The 23,585-nt window shown below is 44.9% G+C and overlaps 1 protein-coding gene across 1 annotated transcript; it reads left to right on the top strand.

Moving 5' to 3' along the window:
* Window positions 1-6,310: 6,310 nt before the first annotated feature.
* On the top strand, window positions 6,311-22,016 carry AIF1 (allograft inflammatory factor 1). Its single transcript, XM_053379399.1, is given in 7 exon segments — window positions 6,311-6,487; window positions 6,490-6,555; window positions 11,941-12,002; window positions 14,221-14,287; window positions 18,053-18,094; window positions 18,715-18,877; window positions 21,679-22,016. Coding segments are annotated over 7 exon segments (540 nt in total). The 5' UTR covers window positions 6,311-6,435; the 3' UTR covers window positions 21,767-22,016.
* The last annotated feature ends 1,569 nt before the right edge of the window (window positions 22,017-23,585 follow it).

A 23,585-nucleotide genomic window follows, 5' to 3' on the forward strand; every position in this document is an offset into this window, starting at 1 on the left:
GTCTGTAACCTGAAGCGTATGTAACCTGAAGTGTATGTAACCCGAGGCACCACCGTAGTAGTTTTCTTAAATCTCTGTTGTTGTTTAAAACCGTTATTTTTCCTCTCAGTTCCTCTCCATCACTGCTTTATTCAAACTTCTGCCATTGTTTTAAACCACCATTTCCCCCCTCTCAGTGTCTCACCTTTTTTGCTCCCACAGCCACAATCTGCCTTTACTTTAGGGGCTTATCCACCCTAACCTTTTGCTCCACTCTTTCCAGGCAATCTTTCCCCACAAAAACCCGCTCTTTAAAGCTGAATTAGAACAAACGTCAGTTCGGGTTTTCCATGGATTGACGTTTGCTCAAATTGAGCTTTAAGGAACGGGTTTTCGGGAGCTTTAAAGAACGGGTTTCTATGAGGAAAGGGCCAGAGAAAAGACAGAGGCACTTGGAAATGGAGCTTTAAATTATGGGCCATGCCTGGAAAGAGCAGAGGAAAATAAGTGTGGATAAGCCCTTGCTCTGCTACACCACCCTAACTTCATGCAAAACCAGGATTGTGATGAGACAACCAATAATTCAATCAGACCAAACATTACGGTGCTTTTCCATGTTTAATGATTCACCAGAATATACTTTACATAAAGAAGCTGCGCTGTTCAGGTTAGCAACAGCACACCTTGAAATTGGCAGACTGGGGAAATCTCAGTCAAGCAGGAGGGGGCTTTTGGGTGCCATTGCAGCAATTTATCACTTATTTAATGTGGTTGGTTTTCGCTCCCAAGGCTTGGGGGTTATTCTGAAAAGATTGGGTAGTATTAAACTAAGTTTTACTCGGAGAAGACCCACAAAAATTAATGAACATGGTTAAGACAGGTCTGTTTATTTCAACAGTAGTAAACCTGATGCAGGCTGTGGTTAAAATAGGATGAAATTCACTTTCCCTGACTGTGAGAGTTATTACTAAGGCTTCTACTTTAGCAGGTAGAGTTGTTGGTTTTCCCCCCAGAACCACATCTCCATGTTGGGAAATGCAGCTCTTATTGAAGACCAACCAACTTTTTGAAAATCACAGATAATAATAATATTTTTTTATTTATACCCACCTTCGTCGCCAGTGAAATATACTCGGAGTCGAGAGTGGATTTCATGCTCTTTATTCAGCTCATAGTGGTGAGGAGGAATGGAAGTTCCCCCACAATATCTGCTTTATATACATTATTTACACAATGGGCTGCATGTGATTGGCTAATTCCGGGGTTCTCCTGTAGGCCAATCAGGTTGTGGATTCACTTCCACCTGGAGCTGGATTGGGTGGCTCCTGCGGACCAATCATACTGCTGCATTGTTCTAGGACCAATCAGACTGCTGCATTCTGAATCCTATTGTTCTAGGACCAATCAGACTGCTGCATTTTGTTTTTGTTTTCTTAAATAATATTTTATTAAGTTTAACAATAGAAAAGTAGAACAATAAAAACACAAAGAAAATATAAAACACAACAATACAAACTTTCACGATACATAAAATACAAACATTTAACAAGAAAACAAAAAAAGACAATCAACACTCAAAAAGTAGAATAAGAAAAACACAGATCACTCTTTTCCAATTATTCATCTTCAATTAACTTATTTTCTTGACTTCCTCACGCCTCCCTTTTTTATATCCCTTTTTAACAATTAGTTCAGCAAATTCGTATCCTACTACTTTATCCTTATTTATTTTACCTCCCAAATTTCAAATTTTTATCTCTTATTACTAGAACCCCTTCATTTTAATTCAATGTCATCAGCATTCATACATTTTACAATACTTCTGTAAATAAGTTTTAAATTTCCTCCAATCTTCTTCCACCAACTCTTCTCCCTGGTCTCGGATTCTGCCAGTCATCTCAGCCATTTCCATATAGTCGATTACTTGCATCTGCCATTCTTCCAAGGTGGGTAATTCTTGTGTCTTCCAATACTTTGCAATGAGTATTCTTGCTGCTGCTGTAGCGTACATAAAAAAAGTTCTATCCTTCTTTGGCACCAATTGGCCGACTATGCCCAGGAGAAAGGCCTCTGGTTTCTTCACGAAAGTATACTTAAATACCTTTTTCATTTCATTATAAATCATCTCCCAGAAAGCCTTAATCCTTGGGCACGTCCACCAAAGGTGAAAGAATGTACCTTCAATCTCCTTACATTTCCAACATTTATTATCGGGCAAATGGTATATTTTTGCAAGCTTGACTGGGGTCATGTACCACCTATACATCACTTTCATAATATTCTCTCTTAAGGCATTACATGCCGTAAATTTAATCCCAGTGGTCCACAACTGCTCCCAGTCGGCAAACAAAATATTATGACCAATATCTTGTGCCCATTTAATCATAGCAGATTTTACCGTTTCTTCCTCAGTACTCCATTTCAACAGCAAATTATACATTCTTGACAATATCTTAGCATTGGGTTCCAACAATTCTGTTTCCAGCTTTGATTTTTCCACCTGGAAACCAATTTTTTTATCTTGATTATAAACCTCTCTTATTTGAAAATAATGTAACCAGTCTCGCACCTTCCCTTTAAGCTTCTCATAACTCTGCAATTTCAGCTTGTCACCTTCCTGTTCCAAAATTTCACAATACTTTGGCCATTTTGCCTCCATGTTAAGTTTTTTCATAGCTTTCGCTTCCATAGGTGATAACCACCTTGGGGTTTTGTTCTCCAAAAAATCTTTATATCTTGTCCAGACATTAAATAGTGCTTTCCTGACAATATGGTTTTTGAATGCTTTATGCGCTTTAACCTTGCCATACCACAGATATGCATGCCACCCAAATACATTATCATAACCTTCAAGATCTAAGATGTCAGTGTTCTCAAGAAGTAGCCATTCCTTCAACCAGCAAAAAGCTGCTGATTCATAATAAAGTTTTAAGTCCGGCAGGGCAAACCCCCCTCTGTCTTTAGTATCAGTAAGTATCTTAAATTTTATTCTGGGCTTTTTGCCCTGCCAGACAAATCTAGAAATATCTCTTTGCCACCTCTTGAAACAATCCATCTTGTCAATGATTTGTAATGATTGAAACAAAAACAACATTCTCGGCAATACATTCATCTTAATAACAGCAATCAGACCCAGCAAGGAAAGCTTCAAATTCGACCAAATCTCTAAATCCTTCTTCACTTCTGACCAGCATTTCTCATAATTATCTTTAAATAAATTTGCATTTTTAGCAGTCATATTCACCCCCAAGTATTTTACCTTTTTTACTAATGTCAGATCTGTCTGTTTCTGAAACCTCTCTCTCTCCATTGGTGTCAAGTTTTTCTCCAAAACCTTAGTTTTTAACTTGTTTAACTTAAAACCTGCTACATGACCAAACTCCTGGATTAATTCTAAAGCCCTTTTAGTACTAGGTACTGGCTCTCAGACTGCTGCATTTTGGATCCTATTCAACTCAGTACATAACACCTGCCCTTCCTGGTTTAAAAACCAGGCTCAGGGCAGCTATCAGCAAATATAAAACATTGATTAAAATGCAACTTTAAAACAGCATAAAACAGCATACAACATAAAATGCAGCATCAATATCAATAAAATTCAAAAATTCAGGGGTCATTTGGGGGGGGACTTCAGTCAGTAGACATTGAATGATCACCAGGGCTAACTGACCAAGTTGGTCCTACTAGGGCCAGTAAGGAGACCAGGGAAGAATTAAATGTGGGGTCCCAGAAAGGGTTTCTTCATAGAAGAGGAAAGGGAAAAGGGAAAAGAGGATCAGGCTAATTCAAATTGAAGGCCAGGCGGAATAGCTCTGTCTTACAGGCCCTGCGGAAGGAGATCAAGTTCTGCAGATGACCTGCCAAACATGGTCGCAACCCCAGGAACGTAAATTTTGCTTCTCATTTTCATGCTTCTCATTTCTCATTTTCTCATTTTCAGTTCAGTTCTCCACATTTCCTGATGAGTCTGCAAGTCAGCATTTTAATCTGCGCATCTCCAATAGGCAGTCTTTTGAAAGCAGTTTTGCCTCAAGCTGTTGTTGTTTAGTCATTTAGTCGTGTCCGCTGTCTTCCACTGCCTCCCGCAGTTTGGTCAAACTCATGCTCGTAGCTTTGAGAACACTGTCCAACCATCTCATCCTCTGTCGTCCCCTTCTCCTTGTGCCCTCCATCTTTCCCAGCATCGGTCTTTTCCAGGGAGTCTTCTCTTCTCATGAGGTGGCCAAAGTATTGGAGCCTCAGCTTCACGATCTGTCCTTCCAGTGAGCACTCAGGGCTGATTTCCTTCAGAATGGAGAGGTTTGATCTTCTTGCAGTCCATGGGACTCTCAAGAGTCTCCTCCAGCACCATAATTCAAAAGCATCAATTCTTTGGCGACCAGCCTTCTTTATGGTCCAGCTCTCACTTCCATACATCACTATTGGGAAAACCATAGCTCAAGCTAGCCGTCCCTAATAGAACACATTTCCCCACAAATATATGCATTTTAACACACACTTTCTGAACCCTGATGTTTGGAATTTTTTCCAGTAGCACCTTAGAGACCAACTAAGTTAGTTATTGGTATGAGCTAACTAACTTAGTTGGTCTCTAAGGTGCTACTGGAAGGAATTTTTAAATTTTGTTTTGACTATGGCAGACCAACACGGCTGTTACACACCTGTAACTAGTTTGGAATTTTGAGCATGTAATTTGGTAGGAGAACTGCATCGCAAAATTTGGGGAAGTGTGAACTTCAAAGAGAGATGCATTTGAGTTGTCTGTTGCTTCGGGGACTGCTAATTAGGTAATTTGAATTTCTCCCTGTTTCTTCCCCTCTCTTCAAATCACTTGGTAGGTCCCAAACACAGGGCTGGTGAGCTACGCTTGAGAGGATGCAGAGGTCTGGTGAACAGCACACACTGGTGCTTCTCAACCGTTCAGTGACTGCAGCCTCAAAGATTCATAATTTTTTTTAAAGTTTCTTTTCATGTTGACTGGAGTTGATGGTGTTGACTACACTACGTTTATTAAATTTTAAATATTGCTTCCCACTAAAAGGGGGGGGGAGAGACCCAGCGCAATTTGCAACCAAAGTAAAATCAAATAATTAAAAACATTTCACAATAACGTCTCATTAGAAAGGTAAAGGGACCCCTGACCATTAGGTCCAGTCGTGGCCGACTCTGGGGTTGCAGCGCTCATCTCGCTTTATTGGCCGAGGGAGCCGGCGTACAGCTTCCGGGTCATGTGGCCATCATGACTAAGCCGCTTCTGGCGAACCAGAGCAGCACACAGAAACGCCGTTTACCTTCCCACTGGAGTGGTACCTATTTATCTACTTGCACTACAAGGTCAAAGTGGGAAACCTCCCCATTGTCTCTTTCCCCACAAATCCTGTCTTAAGGGCACATTTAAGATATGAATAGGGTGTGAGCCTGTGACCTGGCCCAGGAACTAAGTATTTATCATTACAAAAGACTGGCCAGGCTCCCCAGGAAATCCAATCAAGTAGCCTGCCAGACAGGAGATAAACAACGACAGGAGAAAAACAGCATTCAAATTTCTGTTTTAGACCGCCTTTTCTGTGATGAAGGTATGATGTATCTGAGGGGTGGTCTTATGTTACATCCCTTCTGTGATGTATGTATGATGTTTCTGGGGGTGGTCTTGATCTACAGGGTGGCAATTTCAAAAGTCTTTATAAGGCCTTGCGTGCCATTGTTCTGGGTTCCTCCTCCCTCCTTCGTGTGGTGAGTTGAGGACCCTGTTGCAACAGATCAATAAAGATCAGGCTTACTAGCTGCTTTGCTTCTCAATATTCTCTGGTTGGCCTCTGTTATTATCTCCTACCAATAGGGAACCTATGTAAGGACTCTATATGGGCTCCTGGATACACCATAAGGGAAAAGGGAAATTTTCGTTTACAACACCCAGTAGAACTAACCTTAGCCACACACAAAAAGCACACAGAGCTGAAAGAAGGCGTGGGAAAGGGCATCGCTCTTCCAACTTAATCTGCCAGCTGTGTGTCCTTTTTCAAGGGAGGAAAAGGCGGCACCACTTTGTGGCCAAGGAAGTGGATGGGGGTGGCAGAGCGTGCCACTGCACCCATGGGAACCACGCTGACAACCTCTAGCCGCACCAGTGCGACACAAAAGGTGCGAACGGTCAGGCGTGCAACTCAAAACGGCAAGCAGCCGAAGACCTACGGCAGCAAAGGTCGACAACGCAGCGCCCGAGGACCAACCCCCGCCCAGACTGTGTTTCAGCCCCCAACTTCCTTTTGCTGAAGGGCAGCCTGCAACTTCCTCTCTCTCTCTCTCAGGCCTCCCATTTTGCAGCGCAAGCCCTCTCAGAAAACCTTTCCTCTCTCCTTCTCCACATGGTCTGTGCGAGTGTCAATGAGCTGTGTGGTTTCTCAGAGCAAAAGAGGAAGTCGCCTCCACATATATATTACAGACTGAAATATCTATATGCACACAGAGAAGGAGCAGGAGGGAGCAGCTGAGGAGGCGAGACATCATTTCAGCAGAGAAGAAGTCGAGGGGAACCCTCCGAGGAAAAGGCTAAGAGGAGACCCATGGACCCCCAAGGTATCGGCTGCTGAGGAAACCATCTTAGTCCAGGAAAGAGATCGTAACTGTCCAGGGTGCAGGAAGATGGGAGGCTTGTGGTGTATCCAAAGGTGAAGACTGTTATGGAGAGAGAGAGAGGTTTGGATGCAGGAAATGTTAGCGACCATAAAGCAGAGAGAAGCATATAACCAGCAGAGGCACCCAAGGAAGGCAAGAGGGAATCTGGAAATACGTCAGGGAGAAGGAGCGGGGCAGCAGCCTGCGAAGGAGATTGCAGCTGGGTTGCCAAACCTGCAGCTGCATCATACCTTTAAAGCACTTTCCCACCCCTCCCAAAGAATCCTGGGAACTATAGTTGACCCTTCACGGAGCTGCGGTTCCCAGGATCCTTTGGAGGGGGGTGGGAATGTGCTTTAGGCGCATGGTGTGCACACAGCCTTCATCAACCTGGTGCCCTCCAGACTTTGTACTACGACTCCTATCGTCCCCTGACCATTGGCTAAGCTGGCTGAGGTGAGCTGTGGTCCAAAACATCATGAGGGCAACAGGTTGGCAAACTCCGGCCTACCCTATCACGCTGGGAAACAACAGAAGACAGACCAACACCACCTGCGTCCTCAGAGAGTTGTGGTGAAAATAAAACTGGGAGACGTGAGAGAGAACTGGGTACATCCTTGGAGGGATATAAATATCTTTTGGGTTAAGAAAACTTGGGCCGCCGTTGTTGCATACAAAAATAGGTTTTTCTGGGACCTGGGAGCCTCTGTCTGAACGATTCCTAGCAAAAATGCCTCTGGTCTTTTAGGGAAAGTTGTTTTAAACTTTTTTTTTATCTCATTATAAGTCATTTCCTTTAACCTTTTTACCCGCCCACCACATATGGAAAAAAAAGTCACCTCCATTTCTTTACATTTTCAACACAAATCTGATTCTATTTTATATTTCTTAGCCAGTCTGCTCAGGGTTAAATACCATCTATTAATCATTTTCATGTAATTTTCTTCCAGGGTGTAGCATGCAGTAAATTTCAAATCATTCTTCCAAAGGTTTAGAGCTATATTATGCCCTATGTCCATTGTCCAGTGTATCATTGAAGCTTTTACCAGCTCGTCCTGTGTTTACAATTTATACATTTTAGACAATATAGTTTATCCTTATTCTGTAATAAATCTCTTTCAGATTTGGTCCGGAAACCCATTTTTCTTATCTAGTTTAAACATATCATGTAATTGATGATACTGTAACAGGTTTGTGAATTGGCTCCTTAAATCTTCCACTGGTTTTAATCTGGATTCAATCCCTGAAAGACAGTCAAGGAGTATTTTTAACAGTTGTTCACACTTTCTTTTTCCTTGGCACTAGACAAGATGGTCACAATCAAATCTCCAGTATTTAATTTTTCAAGGGCAAATGCAGTTGAGGTGGGAACCTAAATCTGGTCCTAGCAACTGGGGGTGGGGGTTGGCTTAAACCTTGCCAACATGCCATTTTCCTGATCTGAATTCTCCCCCTCCCTGATACTTACGTTGCTGTGCAGAGGGGAAGTTTTCCCCCGGTCCCCATTGCCTCATGTTTCCATACTCGGAACTCCAACGCACTGAAGCTGTCACTTGTGCATGTGTTGTCATCTGCGCATGCGCAAGGGCTGCCCGAACTGCACACACCTCTGCTCATCCACAGCTTCCCTTTTCTAATCGGAAGGAAGTGGGTTGTGAGGGAGCCAGTGTGGTGTAGTGGTTAAGAGCGGTGGACTCGTAATCTGGTGAACCGGGTTCGATTCCCCGCTCCTCCACATGCAGCTGCCTTGGGCTAGTCACACTTCTCTGAACTGTTTCCTGCTTGGCAGGGGGTTGGACTCGATGGCCCTTGTGGGCTCTTCCAACTCTATGATTCTATGATTCTAAGTCTCACAGCCTCACTCACCTCACAGAGTGTTTGTTGTGGGGGAGGAAGGGAAAGGAGGTTGTTAGCCGCTTTAAGACTCCTTAGGGTAGTGAATAAAGCGGGGTATCAAATCCAAACACTTTCTCATCTCTGCTGCATCACCCATGACAACCTCTGCATAAAAACCTACAGTGGTACCTCGGGTTACATACGCTTCAGGTTACAGACTCCACTAACCCAGAAATAGTGCTTCAGGTTAAGAACTTTGCTTCAGGATGAGAACAGAAATCGTGCTCCGGTGGCGCGGCAGCAGCAGGAGGCCCCATTAGCTAAAATGGTGCTTCAGGTTAAGAAGAGTTTCAGGTTAAATATGGACCACCGGAACGAATTAAGTACTTAACCCGAGGTACCACTGTATGCTTTAAATGTCTGGAGTAGGTGTGACTAAAGAAAAAACTGTGGGAGGGAAGTTCCATTTAGTGTAATTTCTCACTTCTCTCTCTCCCATCCCGAAGCATTTTCTTCAGCACAGCCAACAGTTGCGGGTGATGGGATTTGGAGTCCTCACGTGGGCTACCCCTACCTTAGAGTGTACCCTAAACCGGTGCTCCCATCCCCCAGCTTTGTAAATGCCCCCACCCCCCCACTTTCCCCACCACAGTTGTGATGCCTCAATTTGGTAGCTGCTGCTGCTGCTGCTGTTGTTTACCTATCCCATTTCCCTTTTGCAACTGGGGGAGGTCAGGGAACAAAAAAACTGTGTCAGGAAATTTGGGCTAAGTTCCTCTTTGGTTAGCCAAACGACACTGCGAACCAAAAGCAAAGCAGTCTACAGAAATTGAAACACATAACCGCCAGCACACATGCAAGTCAGGAAACTGTGTCGGAAAGAGGAAATGGCAGAAACTGGGAGACTCCAGAGACGTTTAACGGCCATAGCAGCGCCATCACTGTTCTCTTCTAGATGTCCATTGGAAACTTTTCTGTTTCAGAAGATCTATCCAGATGCCTGATTTTGTTGCATCTACTCTTAAATTTGCTTCAGATGCTTTATAGCTTTTAGATCTACTTAACAGATTTCACGGGCGCTGTGGGTTAAACCACAGAGCCTAGGACTTGCCGATCAGAAGGTTGGCGGTTCAAATCCCCGTGACGGGGTGAGCTCCCGTTGCTCGGTCCCTGCTCCTGCCAACCTAGCAGTTCGAAAGCACCTCAAAGTGCAAGTAGATAAATAGGTACCGCTCTGGCGAGAAGGTAAACGACGTTTCCGTGTGCTGCTCTGGTTCGCCAGAAGCAGCTTAGTCATGCTGGCCACATGACCCGGAAGCTGTACGCCGGCTCCCTCGGCCAAAAAAGCGAGATGAGCGCCGCAACCCCAGAGTCGGCCACAAGTGGACCTAATGGACAGGGGTTCCTTTACCTTTACCTAACAGTTTTCACATGTTTTAAATATTGTGGCATGCACCGCAATCTGCAAGCGGTGAGAGACTCCAAGGGTGGCTGTGCTTATCTGTGTTCAATTTCCTTGGAATGAAGGTCAACGGAGTATGCAGTGTCTTCTGGGTTTATGGTTTCATTTACAACCTCAGCATAGGATGGAAAGGCTCGTGGCAAGACAGTTCCTGCTTCCCCATTAGGTTCCAGGGTGGTGTAGTGGTTAAGAGCGGTAGTCTCGTAATCTGGGGAACCGGGTTCGTGTCTCCGCTCCTCCACATGCAGCTGCTGGGTGACCTTGGGCCAGTCACACTTCTTTGAAGTCTCTCAGCCCCACTCACCTCACAGAGTGTTTGTTGTGGGGAAGGAAGGGAAAGGAGAATGTGAGCCGCTTTGAGACTCCTTAAAGGGAGTGAAAGGCGGGATATCAAATCCAAACTCTTCTTCTTCTTCCCAGAGAGACCCACCAGCACCAAGCCTTTGGGTCCAGCACAGAGCAAGACAAGCCTCTGTGTCCCGAGCTTCCAGCATCAGCCAATAGTCTCTTCCAGTCTATTGTCCTCCATCCTAGGATAGTGTAGCATCCGGTCAAGGGGAGATAGGAAAAGACACACCCCCATTTGTCTCTATGGCAACAGAGCAACATCTTTAGACATGGAAATGGCAGTGAGGACATTGCCTTACAGAGACTCTTCTGACTGGTTCAGCAGCTTCTTCTAGTAATAATAATAAAAATAGTAATAGTAGTAGTAATAATAATAATAGTAATAGTAACAATAACAATAATAATGATTCCAAACCTCACTAGATACAGAATCGCAGGCCTGGAAGGGACCTACCGATATGCTCTACACTGCCACCCCTAGCTAACCCCAATACAGTGGTACCTCGGGTTACATACGCTTCAGGTTACATACGCTTCAGGTTACAGACTCCGCTAACCCAGAAATAGCACCTCAGGTTAAGAACTTTGCTTCAGGATGAGAACAGAAATTGTGCTCCGGCAGTGCGGCGACAGCGGGAGGCCCCATTGGCTAAAGTGGTGCTTCAGGTTAAGAACCTCCAGAACGAATTAAGTACTTAACCCGAGGTACCACTGTATGTTTCTATAGTTAATTATATTTTATTTCTTACCACAAAAGTGTTCGCCTCCCTGGACCCCTTTGGGAGGAAGGGTGAGATGGGCATTTGATAAAAAAATATATTAGGGCAAAGTCAGGGAGATCATAGAATCTTAAGAGTTGGAAGGGACCCAGGGGTCATCTAGACCATCCCCCTACAATACAGGAATCTCAGCTAAAGCATCCATGGCAGATGGGCCTCCAACCTCTGCTTAAATACCTCCAAGGAAGGAGAGTCCACCACCCCCTGTGGGAGTCTGTTCCACTCCCGAATAACTCTTACTCCACTCGCCCTATTATCTAGGGTTGGCATATTTCAAAAAGTAAAATTCCTGGCACTGGCAGAGTTCCTGACGTTTTTTTAGGAAGACCACAAAATGGTTGAGCTTTCTTAATAATAATAATTTATTATTTATACCCCGCCCATCTGCCTGGGTTTCCCCAGCCACTCTGGGCGGCTTCCAACAGAATATTAAAATACAATAACCTATTAAACATTAAAAACTTCCCTAAACAGGGCTGCCTTCAGATGTCTTCTAAAAGTCTGGTAATTGTTTTTCTCTTTGACATCTGGTGGGAAGGCGTTCCACAGGGCGGGTGCCACTACCAAGAAGGCCCTCTGCCTGGTTCCCTGCAACCTCACTTATCGCAGTGAGGGAACCGCCAGAACCTCAGCGCTGGACCTCAGCTGAATGATGGGGGTGGAGACGCTCCTTCAGGTATACTGGGCCGAGGCCGTTTAGGGCTTTAAAGGTCAGCACCAACATTCTTAAGGAAACCACCAAAATTAAGGAAACCCCCAAAATAGCGATTTTAAGCTTTTGGAGCTGTTTCCGCTGCTTTTTCCATCGCATCGCCATACATCTGGGTTTCCCCCAACATTTGACAAAATCCCCCCCACCATTTTTACTCCTGAAAACCAGGACATTAATGCCAACCAATAACCCTCTTCTTCACCTCCTAGGAGGAAAAGCGTTTGCAGTGTTAAAAGCCCAGCAGGAGGAATTCCTGGACTCCCTCAACAAGGTAAGGCGGTTTCTTAGCACTGCGGGTGAGGAGGCTCAAGCCATTCTGGAAGCTGTTTCGCTGCACACAGCCCTTCACGTGCCTTATCTTCTCCAGCAGGGGTGGGGGGTGTTTAAGGCCAGGGGCCACATTCCCTTCTGAACAAACTTCTGCAGGGCCAGATGCAACTGGTGGTAGGGCCAGAGGCAAAGGTGGGTGGAGCACATAGCTGTCAAGTGTCCCTTATTTGGCGGGACAGTCCCTTATCCCAGCGCTGTGTCCCGCTGCTGTCCCTTATTGATGATGTCCCTTAAATTTCCCAGGTTTCAAAGGAAACAGCTCCTCTCCCTCCCTCCCTGCCGGCCAGTGTTGCTTGGCTGCATTACTCACCCAATAAGAAGTCTAAGAACAACTGGGGGGGTGGAGCTTGCATGCCTTGTGCTGATCAAATCGGCTGCATTGCCTGGGGACACGCCTTTGCTCAGCGCTTCCCAGCGGAGAGGTGATGGTGGTTTTCCTTGAGGCTTGAGGCTTTGTTTGGCTGCTGGCTGGGCTTTCTGCCTTTGGCTCGGAGGCGCTCAGAAGTTGAACATACCTGTGCTTGGAAAATCCCTTATTTTGGCTGCTGATCCCTTATTTTTGAGGCTGCTGGTCCCTTATTTTCAAATCTGTAAGTTGACAGCTATGGTGGAGCAACCAATGTCATTGTTACCTTTATACAATTTCTCCCATCCAGGCAAACAGACAAGACATTATCAGATTCCAAGGATGCATTCCAGCCAAACCACACACAAAAACCCCACAATGAGGGTGCAAGGCAGAGACAGCAAAGGGGCTTGGACTAGGAGAGGGGGTGTGGTGTGGGAAGAATACTGGAGCCCAGATGAAGAGGCTTGGAAGGTTGCATTCAGGGTCCAGGCCTGAGATTCCCCACCTCGGAGCCAAGCTCTTTGACAAATGGTTCCACAGCTTTGTAGAAGAAGGCGACTGTGGATAGCACTGACTGGCTAGCACATGTGATGTCACCATAATTTGCATGTGGACCCGCAGAGTCCAGTAGCCAGAGCAGTTTTACAGCTGCTTTAAAAAAAGGTTTTTGGTTCCCCATCCTCTCAAATAAGTTAAAAGGATGAATGAGCAAGTAAGCAAGGCATACAGGGAGTCGTTAAAGTTGAGGGGAAGGCACAGCTGAGTGGCAGAATACATGCTTTGCATGGGGAAGGTGTGTGGTTCCAGCCCTGGCGTATCAGGTGAGACTGAGAAAGATCCCCCATCTGATGCCCTAGACAGCCACTGCTGCCAGTCAGTGCAAGAATGCTAAGCTAGGTGGACAAACGCTCTGACTTGACAGAAGGCAGGTTTCCTGTTAAATTATCTGAAATAAGCAGGCATCTGAAACATGAGGGGAGGAGCGAGGCTGACGGACGGATTAGCTTCACAGTATGCATGCCTGGTGTGCAAAACTAAATCCAGGAGGAAGCGGAGCTCTTACACTGCGGTAAAGTCTTAAATAAGCCAGTCTTCCAGGTGGTGTCAGTTGCAAACCTGGCATCCAGAAATTTCCGCACTGGACCCGAGCCGGTTGCAAAAACGCGCCTGGGGAATTTCTAACATTGGCAGCAACCTCTGGGGACCCTGGGTTGACAAAGGGTGGCCTGCACTGACTGGCAGAGACTCTCTAAGCTTCATCCCCCACCCTTCAGCTGGCTTGATGTTTCCTGCTCTCTTGAGGGGGTGATTCCCGTTTTCCCTGGCAGCTGGTGTGCCTCGTGACATTACCTACTTCAGTCACTAGGTGGCACTGGGAGCGGGTGGCGCTGTGGTCTGAACTACTGGGCCTCTTGGGCTTGTTGATCGGAAGGTCAGCGGTTCGATTCCCCACAATGGAGTGAGCTCCTGATGCTCTGTCCCAGCTCCTGCCAACCTAGCAGTTCGAAAGCATGCCAGTGCAAGTAGATAAATAGGTACCACTGTGGCGGGAAGGTAAATGGCGCTTCTGGTTTCCGTTAGTGTTCCATTGCACCAGAAGCGGATTAGTCATGCTGGCCACATGACCCAGAAAGCTGTCAGTGGACAAACACCGGCTCCCTCGACCAGAAAAGCAAGATGAGTGCTGCAACCCCATAGTCACCTTTGACTGGACTTAACCATCCAGGCGTCCTTTTTTTACCTTTTTTACTGGACCTTCCTGGATCTGTTCATACCCTAATCAATATTCCCCCCCCCTGCCTTTCTACAGGAATTTATGGATGACCCCAAATACAGCACTGACGAAGACCTACCTGACAAATTAGCAATATTTAAGAGTGAGTGCCATCCATGGAGGACTTGAGGTTGCGGAAGGGGGTGTGGGATGGGGGGGAATAAGCCCCATGTTGTTGCAGAAATGGATAACAAAAAAATACTTTTGAGCTGCATCTAATTCTAGCCCTGCACAGAGGAGACCCTCCTGCATGGCAAGGGGTTGGACTAGATGACCATCGGGGTACCCTGCAATGCTACAATTTTATGATAATAGACATGACTAATTTAGGTCTGCAAATATTAATGGGCCTATTCTGAACATGTACCCAACCAATATTCCTTTCTATGACAGCATGGTGCTTATTCCAAAGTACAGTGGTACCTCAGGTTACAGATGCTTCAGGTTACAGACACTGCTAACCCAAAAATAGTACTTTGGGTTAAGAATTTTGCTTCAGAATGAGAACGGAAATAGCGCAGCGGCAGCTGGAGGCCCCATTAGCTAAAGTGGTACCTCAAGTTAGGAACAGTTTCAGGTTAAGAACGGACCTCCAGAACGAATTAAGTTCTTAACCCTAGTTACCACTGTAAATACATTCAGCATCAGGGCAACATAAACGAACTCCCATTTAACTCTGGGGTCATCTAGTCATGGTGGCAGAATGATTTAAGCAAGTCCCGCCCCCCTTTTTTCCCCCAAAATGCAAAACTGCACAATGCCCATTTGGTTTCTTTTTTCCCCCTCCTGCATATAACACCCAACGTCTCACAACAAATGTAACTGATACGTAGAAAACACAACCTGAAGAAAGAGACGACACACATACTTTTGTAAACAAAAGGAAATATTTTATAATGATGCAAAATCTGTGTGGCGAACTGGTTTTGCTTGTTTGTTTCGTAACCAGCCAGCTGCCAGCCAGCTGCCCAAACTAAGAAATATATTTTAAAAGAAAATAAAAAAGGATGCAGACCCCAGGCCTGTTTGCTGATTCCCAAGCCCAGGGGTCATCAAACTTTTTCAGCAGGTGGCCGGTCCACTGTCCCTCAGACCTTGGGGGGGCAGACTATATTGAGGGGGGGGGGATGAACGCATTCCTATGCCCCACAAATAACCCAGAGATGCATTTTAAATAAAAGGACACATTCTACTCATGTAAAAACACGCTGATTCCCGGACCGTCCGCTGGCCGGATTTAGAAGGCAATTGGGCCGAATCTGGCCCCCGGGCCTTAGTTTGCCTATCCATGCCCAAGCCCCATCACCTAGCACTCTCAGAGGAGTCATTTGGGGGTGCTTTGGATGGGGCAGGAGGGCTGAACTTTGGCAGGAGCTACATCACTGTAGCCAGAGGAGAAATTAATGTCTCAATCATATGAACTGTTCAGCGCCTTGTAAGGCAGTGTTGAGCTTTCCTTCCCTGGAGGCAGTAGGGGCTGGTCCATTTTAGACTTCCTTCTTCCATTTCAGTCAAACCTCGGTTCTTGAACGGCTCCGTTGCTGAGTGTTTCAGCTCCCGAATGCGAAAACCCAGAAGTATTCCGGTTTTTGAATGTTTTTCAGAACTCAAACGGCTTCCGAAGCGCGTTCCTCTTTCCCCCCCACTGAAATTGGCGACAGCCCTTCGATTTTCGAACATTTCGGAAGTCAAACGGTCTTCTGGAACAGATTACGTTCCAAAACCGAGGTTCCACTGTATGTGGTTTAGTGATAGGAATTTTCCTCCTCCTCTCCTGCGGGTGATGGGAGCACCCTGTTGCAACAGATCAATAAAGATCAAGCTTACTAGCTGCTTTGCTTCTCAATATTCTCTGGTTGGCCTCTGTTGTCTTCTCCTACCAATAGGGAACCTATGTAAGGACTCCATATGGGCTCTTGGATACCCCATAAGGGAAAAGGGCAATTTCTGTTTACAACAGATTCCATCTGCACCGTACATGTAAAGCAATGTCACGCCGCTTTAAACCGTCATGGCTTGCCCCAAAGAACTCTGGGAATGGTAGTTTGCTAAAGATGCCGAGAGTTGTTTGGGAACCACCACCACCCCAATTCCACACAGAGATACAATTCCCAGAGTTCCCTGGTGTTATGTACTGATGTTTTCACCCTGGGCCAGCAGGGGGATACTGTAGATAGTTTTCACTCAGGTCCACATATGCAAATAAGGGATTGAGAGTGACATTCAGTGATTGGATAGTTACAGAAAATGGTTACTGTTGCGTTGTAGTGGAGCTCTATATAAGCAGGCTGGCTGAACCCTTCAGTTCAGTTGTGTTCTGGCCTGTGAATAAACAAGAGCTGTTTGAAGAATCGCTGTGTTGTCTGATATGTCCACCCACAACTTAACACTGGCGACGAAGGTGGGATTGATGGACATCAGAGCACAGCCAGATGCAGCCACCCTCTGAGCTGAGCTGAATCACTGAGCTGAAACAGTGAGCGAAATCACTGAACAGAACCAATTGAGAGCTGACCGTTCTGGCTAGAGCACTGTGTTCCGTTCCATCCATTTAGCGCTTCTGCGCATGCACGACCCCTGAAACCCGGAAGTAACCCGTTCTGGAACTTCCGGGTTTCGGCAGGTCCTGTAACCCGAGCGTCTGTAACCTGAGATATGACTACATATATATAACAGAATAATCAGAAATTTAAAGCAAACCATCACAATATAGTTGATAAACAGCAGCATCCAGCAATGACTATGGCAAGGGCGTGGGGGTTAAGATCAGAAGACTAATAAAATAGATGTGATAAGGAAGGTAAGGGAACAGTTGGACATTGTTAAAGTAGCAGCAATGCAAGGAAGGAGAGAGGCTTAGGGAAGTGGAAGCTGGTAATTCATTCCTGCGTATTACAAGCTTTGGGGATTTCTGGGCAGGTAATTAATTACCGTATTTTTCGCTCTATAAGACGCACCAGACCACAAGTTTTTGGAGGAAAACAAGAAAAAATATTCTGAATCTCAGAAGCCAGAACAGCAAGAGGGATCGCTGCACAGTGAAAGCAGCAATCCCTCTTGCTGTTCTGGCTTCTGGGATAGCTGCGCAGCCTGCATTCGCTCCATAAGACGCACACACATTTCCCCTTACTTTTTAGGAGGGAAAAAGTGAGTCTTATAGAGCAAAAAATACAGTATATGTATTTATGAAGGCATGAAATCAACACATTTTTTAAAAAGGAGAAAGCTCTAAACAAAAAGAAGAAAAAGTCTGACACTAGACAAAGTATCTGCACCCTTCATTAATTGCTATTATTATTATTATTATTATTATACCTGTCCTTCACGCTAAGGTCCGAGGGCAGGTTCCAACATTAAAACACAATATTGAAAAGCAAGTTTAAAACAACTTGCAACTTTACCAAGTCCTGCTTACATTTATACCTATTAATATTTTTTCTGGTTCTCTAATGGTAAAATGGTTTAGCTTTATAAAAGTTGTAAAATCAATTGTTTATAGATTTTTTAAAATAGATTTTTAATACGTAGATTGTGTATCGATTGTATGAAATAAAATTTATCTTTTTAAAGAGAAAGAAAATAATGAGGCAAGCCCGTTGAGCATATATCTAGTAACAGTTTTTGGAGAGCTAAGACGAGAACTCCATATTTAGTCGCAGTATACCTTGAAGTACTAGATGCTAGGAACTGGACATGAAGACCAAGTCCTTTCATTGCACCCTGTTTGGGACCTTCATAGGGGTACGTAGCTGGCCATAGTTGGAGACAGGAATTTCGGAGTGGCCAGACTTTGCGTCCAATTTAGCAAGGCGGCTATTGCACACTTACATTAACTTGTTTGTTTTGTTTTTTTCTTTCCCCCACCCAGAGAAATACATGGACTTTGATCTCAATGCACAAGGAGATATAGGTGGGTGAATTGTGTTCATAGCATGGCTTTGTAGTTGCGTATGCACAAATTTCCGCACCAGAGACATTCCTGCTCCCTAGTTCGTTAATTTTCTTTATCTGAAGCATTTTTAATGTTTTTGAAATATACTCGGAGTCGAGAGTGGATTTCATGCTCTTTATTCAGCTCATCGTGGTGAGGAAGAATGGAAGTTCCCCCAGAATGTCTGCTTTATATACATTATTTACACAATAGGCCCCACGTGATTGGCTAATTCCGGGATTCTCCTGTAGGCCAATCAGGTTGTGGATTCACTTCCACCTGGAGCTGGATTGGGTGGCTCCTGTGGACCAATCAGACTGCTGCATTCTGTAGCCTATTGTTCTAGGACCAATCAGGCTGCTGCTTTCTGAATCCTATTGTTCTAGGACCAATCAGACTGCTGCATTTTTGATCCTATTCAACTCAGTACATAACAGTTTTAATGTATTTTTAATCTTTTGTTGGAAGCCGCCCAGAGTGGCTAGGGAAACCCAGCCAGACGGGCGGGGTATAAATAATAAATTATTTTATTATCATTTTAGCGCACTCTATGGCAGTCCACTTTAGTTATACAGGTTTGCTGTCTCCCTTCCCCCAAGATATCATGGCCTTGAAGCGCATGCTAGAAAAACTGGGCGCAGCCAAGACCCACCTGGAGCTAAAGAAGATGATCACTGAGGTGACTGGAGGTATGAGCGAAACCATCTCCTACCGGGACTTTGTCCGTATGATGCTGGGCAAGCGATCAGCTATCCTTAAAATGTAAGTACCATTAACGCACAGTCCGGTCTCAAAGATATCAGATTTTTGCCCACGCAAAACTTGGGTTTGATTTCCTTATACCATCGTCATCATCATTATTAAATTAAATTTGTATACCGTCCTATACCTAGAGGTCTCAGGGCAGTTCGCCACATAAAAAACACAATATAAAAACACAAACTACACAATATAAACAAAACCAAGAACAAGCTGGTTATCTCCCACTTGGACTACTGCAATGCACTCTACGTGGGGCTACCTTTGAAGGTGACTCAGAAACTACAACTAATCCAGAATGCGGCAGCTAGACTGGTGACTGGGGGCGGCCGCCGAGACCATATAACACCGGTCTTGAAAGACCTACATTGGCTCCCTGTACGTTTCCGAGCACAATTGAAAGTGTTGGTGCTGACCTTTCAAGCCCTAAACGGCCTCGGTCCAGTATACCTGAAGGAGCGTCTCCACCCCCATCGTTCTGCCCGGACGCTGAGGTCCAGCGCTGAGGGCCTTCTGGTGGTTCCCTCATTGCGAGAAGCAAAGCTACAGGGAACCAGGCAGAGGGCCTTCTCAGTAGTGGCGCCCGCCCTGTGGAACGCCCTCCCATCAGATGTCAAAGCGATAAACAACTACCTGACATTCAGAAGACATCTTAAGGCAGCCCTGTTCAGGGAAGTTTTTAACATGTGATATTTTAGTGTATTTTTGGTTTCTATGGAAACCGCCCAGAGTGGCTGGGGAGGCCCAGCCAGATGGGCGGGGTATAAATAATAAATTATTATTATTATTATTATTATATAACCCAAGAATCGCCCAACACATTTCACAAAAGGGCATCGGTTGTCAGTCAGTCAGCCAAAGGTTGAAAAGGAACATTTTTGCCTGGCGCCTAAAGATTTACAGTGGTGCCCCGCAAGACGAATGCCTCGCAAGACGAAAAACTCGCTAGATGAAAGGGTTTTCTGTTTTTTGAGTCGTTCCGCAAGACGAATTTCCCTATGGGCTTGCTTTGCAAGATGAAACGTCTTGCGAGTTCTTGCGAGTTTGTTTCCTTTTTCTTAAAGCCGCTAAGCCGTTAATAGCCGCTAAGCCGCTAAGCCGTTAATAGCCACTAAGCCGCTAATAGCCGTGCTTCGCAAGACGAAAAAACCGCAAGACGAAGAGACTCTCGGAACGGATTAATTTAGTCTTGCGAGGCACCACTGTATAATGAAGGTGCTGGCGAACCTCCCTGGGAAGAGCATTCCACAGATGGGGAGCCACTGCAGAGAAGGCCCTGTTCTCGTGTTGCCACCCTCCAGAACTCTCAAGGAGGAGGCACATGAAGGAGGGCCTCAGAAGATGATCTCAGGGTCCAGGAAATTTAATATGGAGAGAGGCAGTCCTAAAGGTATTACATGGAAGTCTGTGGTGTCTTAGTGATATATGGCTTTTATTATGGCACATAATAAACATGACGACTGTGTTCTACTTTCACTATTGGACACTGAGCATAAAGTGGAAGGGCTCACAATGTTAACTCTCCAATAGATCTTGCTCCCCCCATTAGGTTTCTATGAGAGGCCCTGAGCTGTACAGTGGTACCTCGGGTTACATACGCTTCAGGTTACATACTCTGCTAATAGTGCTTCAGGTTAAGAACTTTGCTTCAGGATGAGAACATAAATTGTGCTCCGGCGGTGCGGCGGCAGCTGGAGGCCCCATTAGCTAAAGTGGTGCTTCAGGTTAAGAACAGTTTCAGGTTAAGAACGGACCTCCGGAACGAATTAAGTGCTTTACCCGAGGTACCACTGTATAGCCTTGGATTCAGCACAGAGAGCAAGTCAAGTCTCTGTCTCTCTCCGCAGCCTAGTTCAAGACTACCAACTCCTTCACAGCCACTGGTCCCCGGTGAACTCGGCTTCAGCTATTCAAACAACCAAAAAGTCTTGTGGTACCTTAATAACTTGGTGTAAGCTTTCATAGACTCAAGCCCCCTTCATCAGATGCACCTGTAGAACCATTTGCAAGAAACAGTCAGATATCCTGGCATTGGTAATCTAATTAAGACATGCAGCATGCTTTAAAAAAACAACAACCTTTCTCTCAATTTAACTTACAAGTGATGACTCTGCCCCACTACTGATGTTAATACAACCATCTCAGCAGCCTGCTGCTATAAAAGGTTTAAAGGCCTGTCTCTTCAACATACATTTAAGCTCTAATTATCACTGACTGTATTTTTTTTGCATCTCGTTAAGGTTCAACTTCCACCATCCAATGCTCTCCTTTAAATACCTGTCAACTAAGATTTAAGTTTGTGGCATCTGACAAAGTTCATGAAAGCTTGTGTTATAATAAATTTGGTTTGTCTTTTAAGGTGTCTCAGTTGTTTTTGCTTGCCACACTGGAAAATCCAGCTGTTGAGTCTCTCTGTGGTCCCCACTTTGGCCCAAAGTTAACATAATAAAGCCAAAATTTAACAGTGAGCTTGAGCCATTAACTTAAAGGGCCTGGCCTGACCACTTTAGCAGTCCTTTTATATGCAGAATCCCATATTAGATATGAAAAGCAGCTTTGGGGTGGACCCCGAAGATGAAATCTAGAATAACCCCCAATCCTAGAACAATTTTCCGGTCTCAGACTCTTATTATCCTCAGGTGGAGTTCAGTTGCGACCCGCCCCCCTCCATTACACGACACACCTGGTGGGTTGGGGGGTATTATCTGGTCCAACAGAGCTCGTCTTATTTTCTTAAATGGCCACTTGTCTGATTTAAGAAGGGGCATCTCTTGTGAATTCATATTTCCTTCTTATTTCTGCAGAATTCTGATGTATGAAGAAAAAGCCAAAGAGAAGGATGAGAAGCCAGCCGGACCCCCACCCAAAAAAATAATTGCAGATCTTCCTTAAAAAATACCTTTAACTACATGGTTGGTTCCAGCCTCCAAGCTGTTCCTGGAGCTCTTTGCAAACACGAGAGCCTTTCTTTTGGAAAAATGTCCTAGAATAAGGGGTTCATTTGAAATAGTATTTCTGAGTCCTCCCACGGCAGAACTCTGCCTCATGGAGTGGTGGGGTGGGGGAAAAGGTATTTCATTGTTAGGTCGTATTTGTTATTCTACTTTTTACTCTCTCCATTAAAATATATATATATACTAGATTCCTCAGTTACAATTGCTGATCGTAATGCCAATAACGATGGTGTTTGCAATGTAGTGTTGTTCATGTTTACTCAGAAGTAAGCTTATTCCCACTGTGTGCATAGCACAGGCATAGGCAAACTCCAGCCCGCCAGATGTTTGAGACTACAATTCCCATCATCCCTAGCTAACAGGACCGGTGGTCAGGGATGATGGGAATTGTAGTCCCAAACATCTAGAGAGCCGGAGTTTGCCTAGGCCTGGCATAGCACAATTGAGATTCCTGTGCCACTTTTTTAGGCGTTCTTGGACTTAATTTCCCATCAGCCCCGAGAACTGCAATCCGGCGACTTCGTGAAGGCCAACAGCTTTCTTACCCTTGGGTATAGCCCTAGGCTGAAAATTGCAATCCTGTGCACCCGCCTTTGCCAACCGGGTGCCCTCCAAATATCCAACTCCCATCAGCCCCAGGCATATTTCTGGAAGGATTCTAATAATGGGATTAGTGCACAATTTGATTAACCCCCCCCCACACACACACACCTCTTCTCCCCCACCGTGCACCCTGTGCCATCCCCGAATCTGCTCTTGAAAACCCTGGAACATTTTATTTTATTTTTTACTCTGGCTTCTCAGATCGTGCAAATCTTTCGCCTTTTTACGTATTTTATTTGTTAAACTGATTGGTCACTTTCTTTTAAAAAAACCAAGGTATCTCAAAGCAACATACAATATACATTTCCGAGCACAATTCAAAGTGTTGGTGCTGACCTTTAAAGCCCTAAACGGCCTCGGTCCTGTATACCTGAAGGAGCATCTCCACCCCCATCATTCAGCCCGGACACTGAGATCCAGCGCCAAGGGCCTTCTGGCAGTTCCCTCATTGCGAGAAGTGAGGTTACAGGGAACCAGGCAGAGGGCCTTCTCGGTAGTGGCGCCCGCCCTGTGGAACGCCCTCCCTTCAGATGTGAAGGAAATAAGCAGCTATCCTATCTTTAAAAGACATCTGAAGGGAAGTTTTTAATATTTAATGCTGTATTGTTTTTAACACTTGATTGGGAGCCACCCAGAGTGGCTGGGGAAACTCTGCCAGATGGGCAGGGTATAAATAATAAATTATTTATTTATTTATTATTATTATTATTATTATTATTATTATTATTATTATAATATAAACACACACACACACATACATCCTAGATAGCATAAAAGAAAAACCAAGTGGCAAGGGGAAATATGAAATATAATCCCCAAAAATAAATAAATTCAGGATTAAAACATCTCACCCACTCAAGGAGGCCACAGATAATTAAGAACCAAAGGCCTGGTGAAAAAAAGAAATGTTATGCGTACTTAAAACTGCACACCCATATATATATATATTCAACCAGCTCCTAGGCACCGTTTAAGATTACATCCAGGATCACTGCCACTCTGGTCGGTTTGCTTTTGCAACGCGTTGCTGCAATTCAAACCTCCAATAGCCCCTATTTAAATAAATACAACCACTTTCTGCTTTGCAAAGAGTGAGGGAAAGAGGAGCCAATTCCACAGATCAGGAGCCGCCCCGCTATTGCACGGATTACGCC

The sequence above is a fragment of the Podarcis raffonei genome, chromosome 2 (assembly GCF_027172205.1).
Source record: "Podarcis raffonei isolate rPodRaf1 chromosome 2, rPodRaf1.pri, whole genome shotgun sequence".
NCBI classification, from domain to species: Eukaryota; Metazoa; Chordata; class Lepidosauria; order Squamata; family Lacertidae; genus Podarcis; species Podarcis raffonei.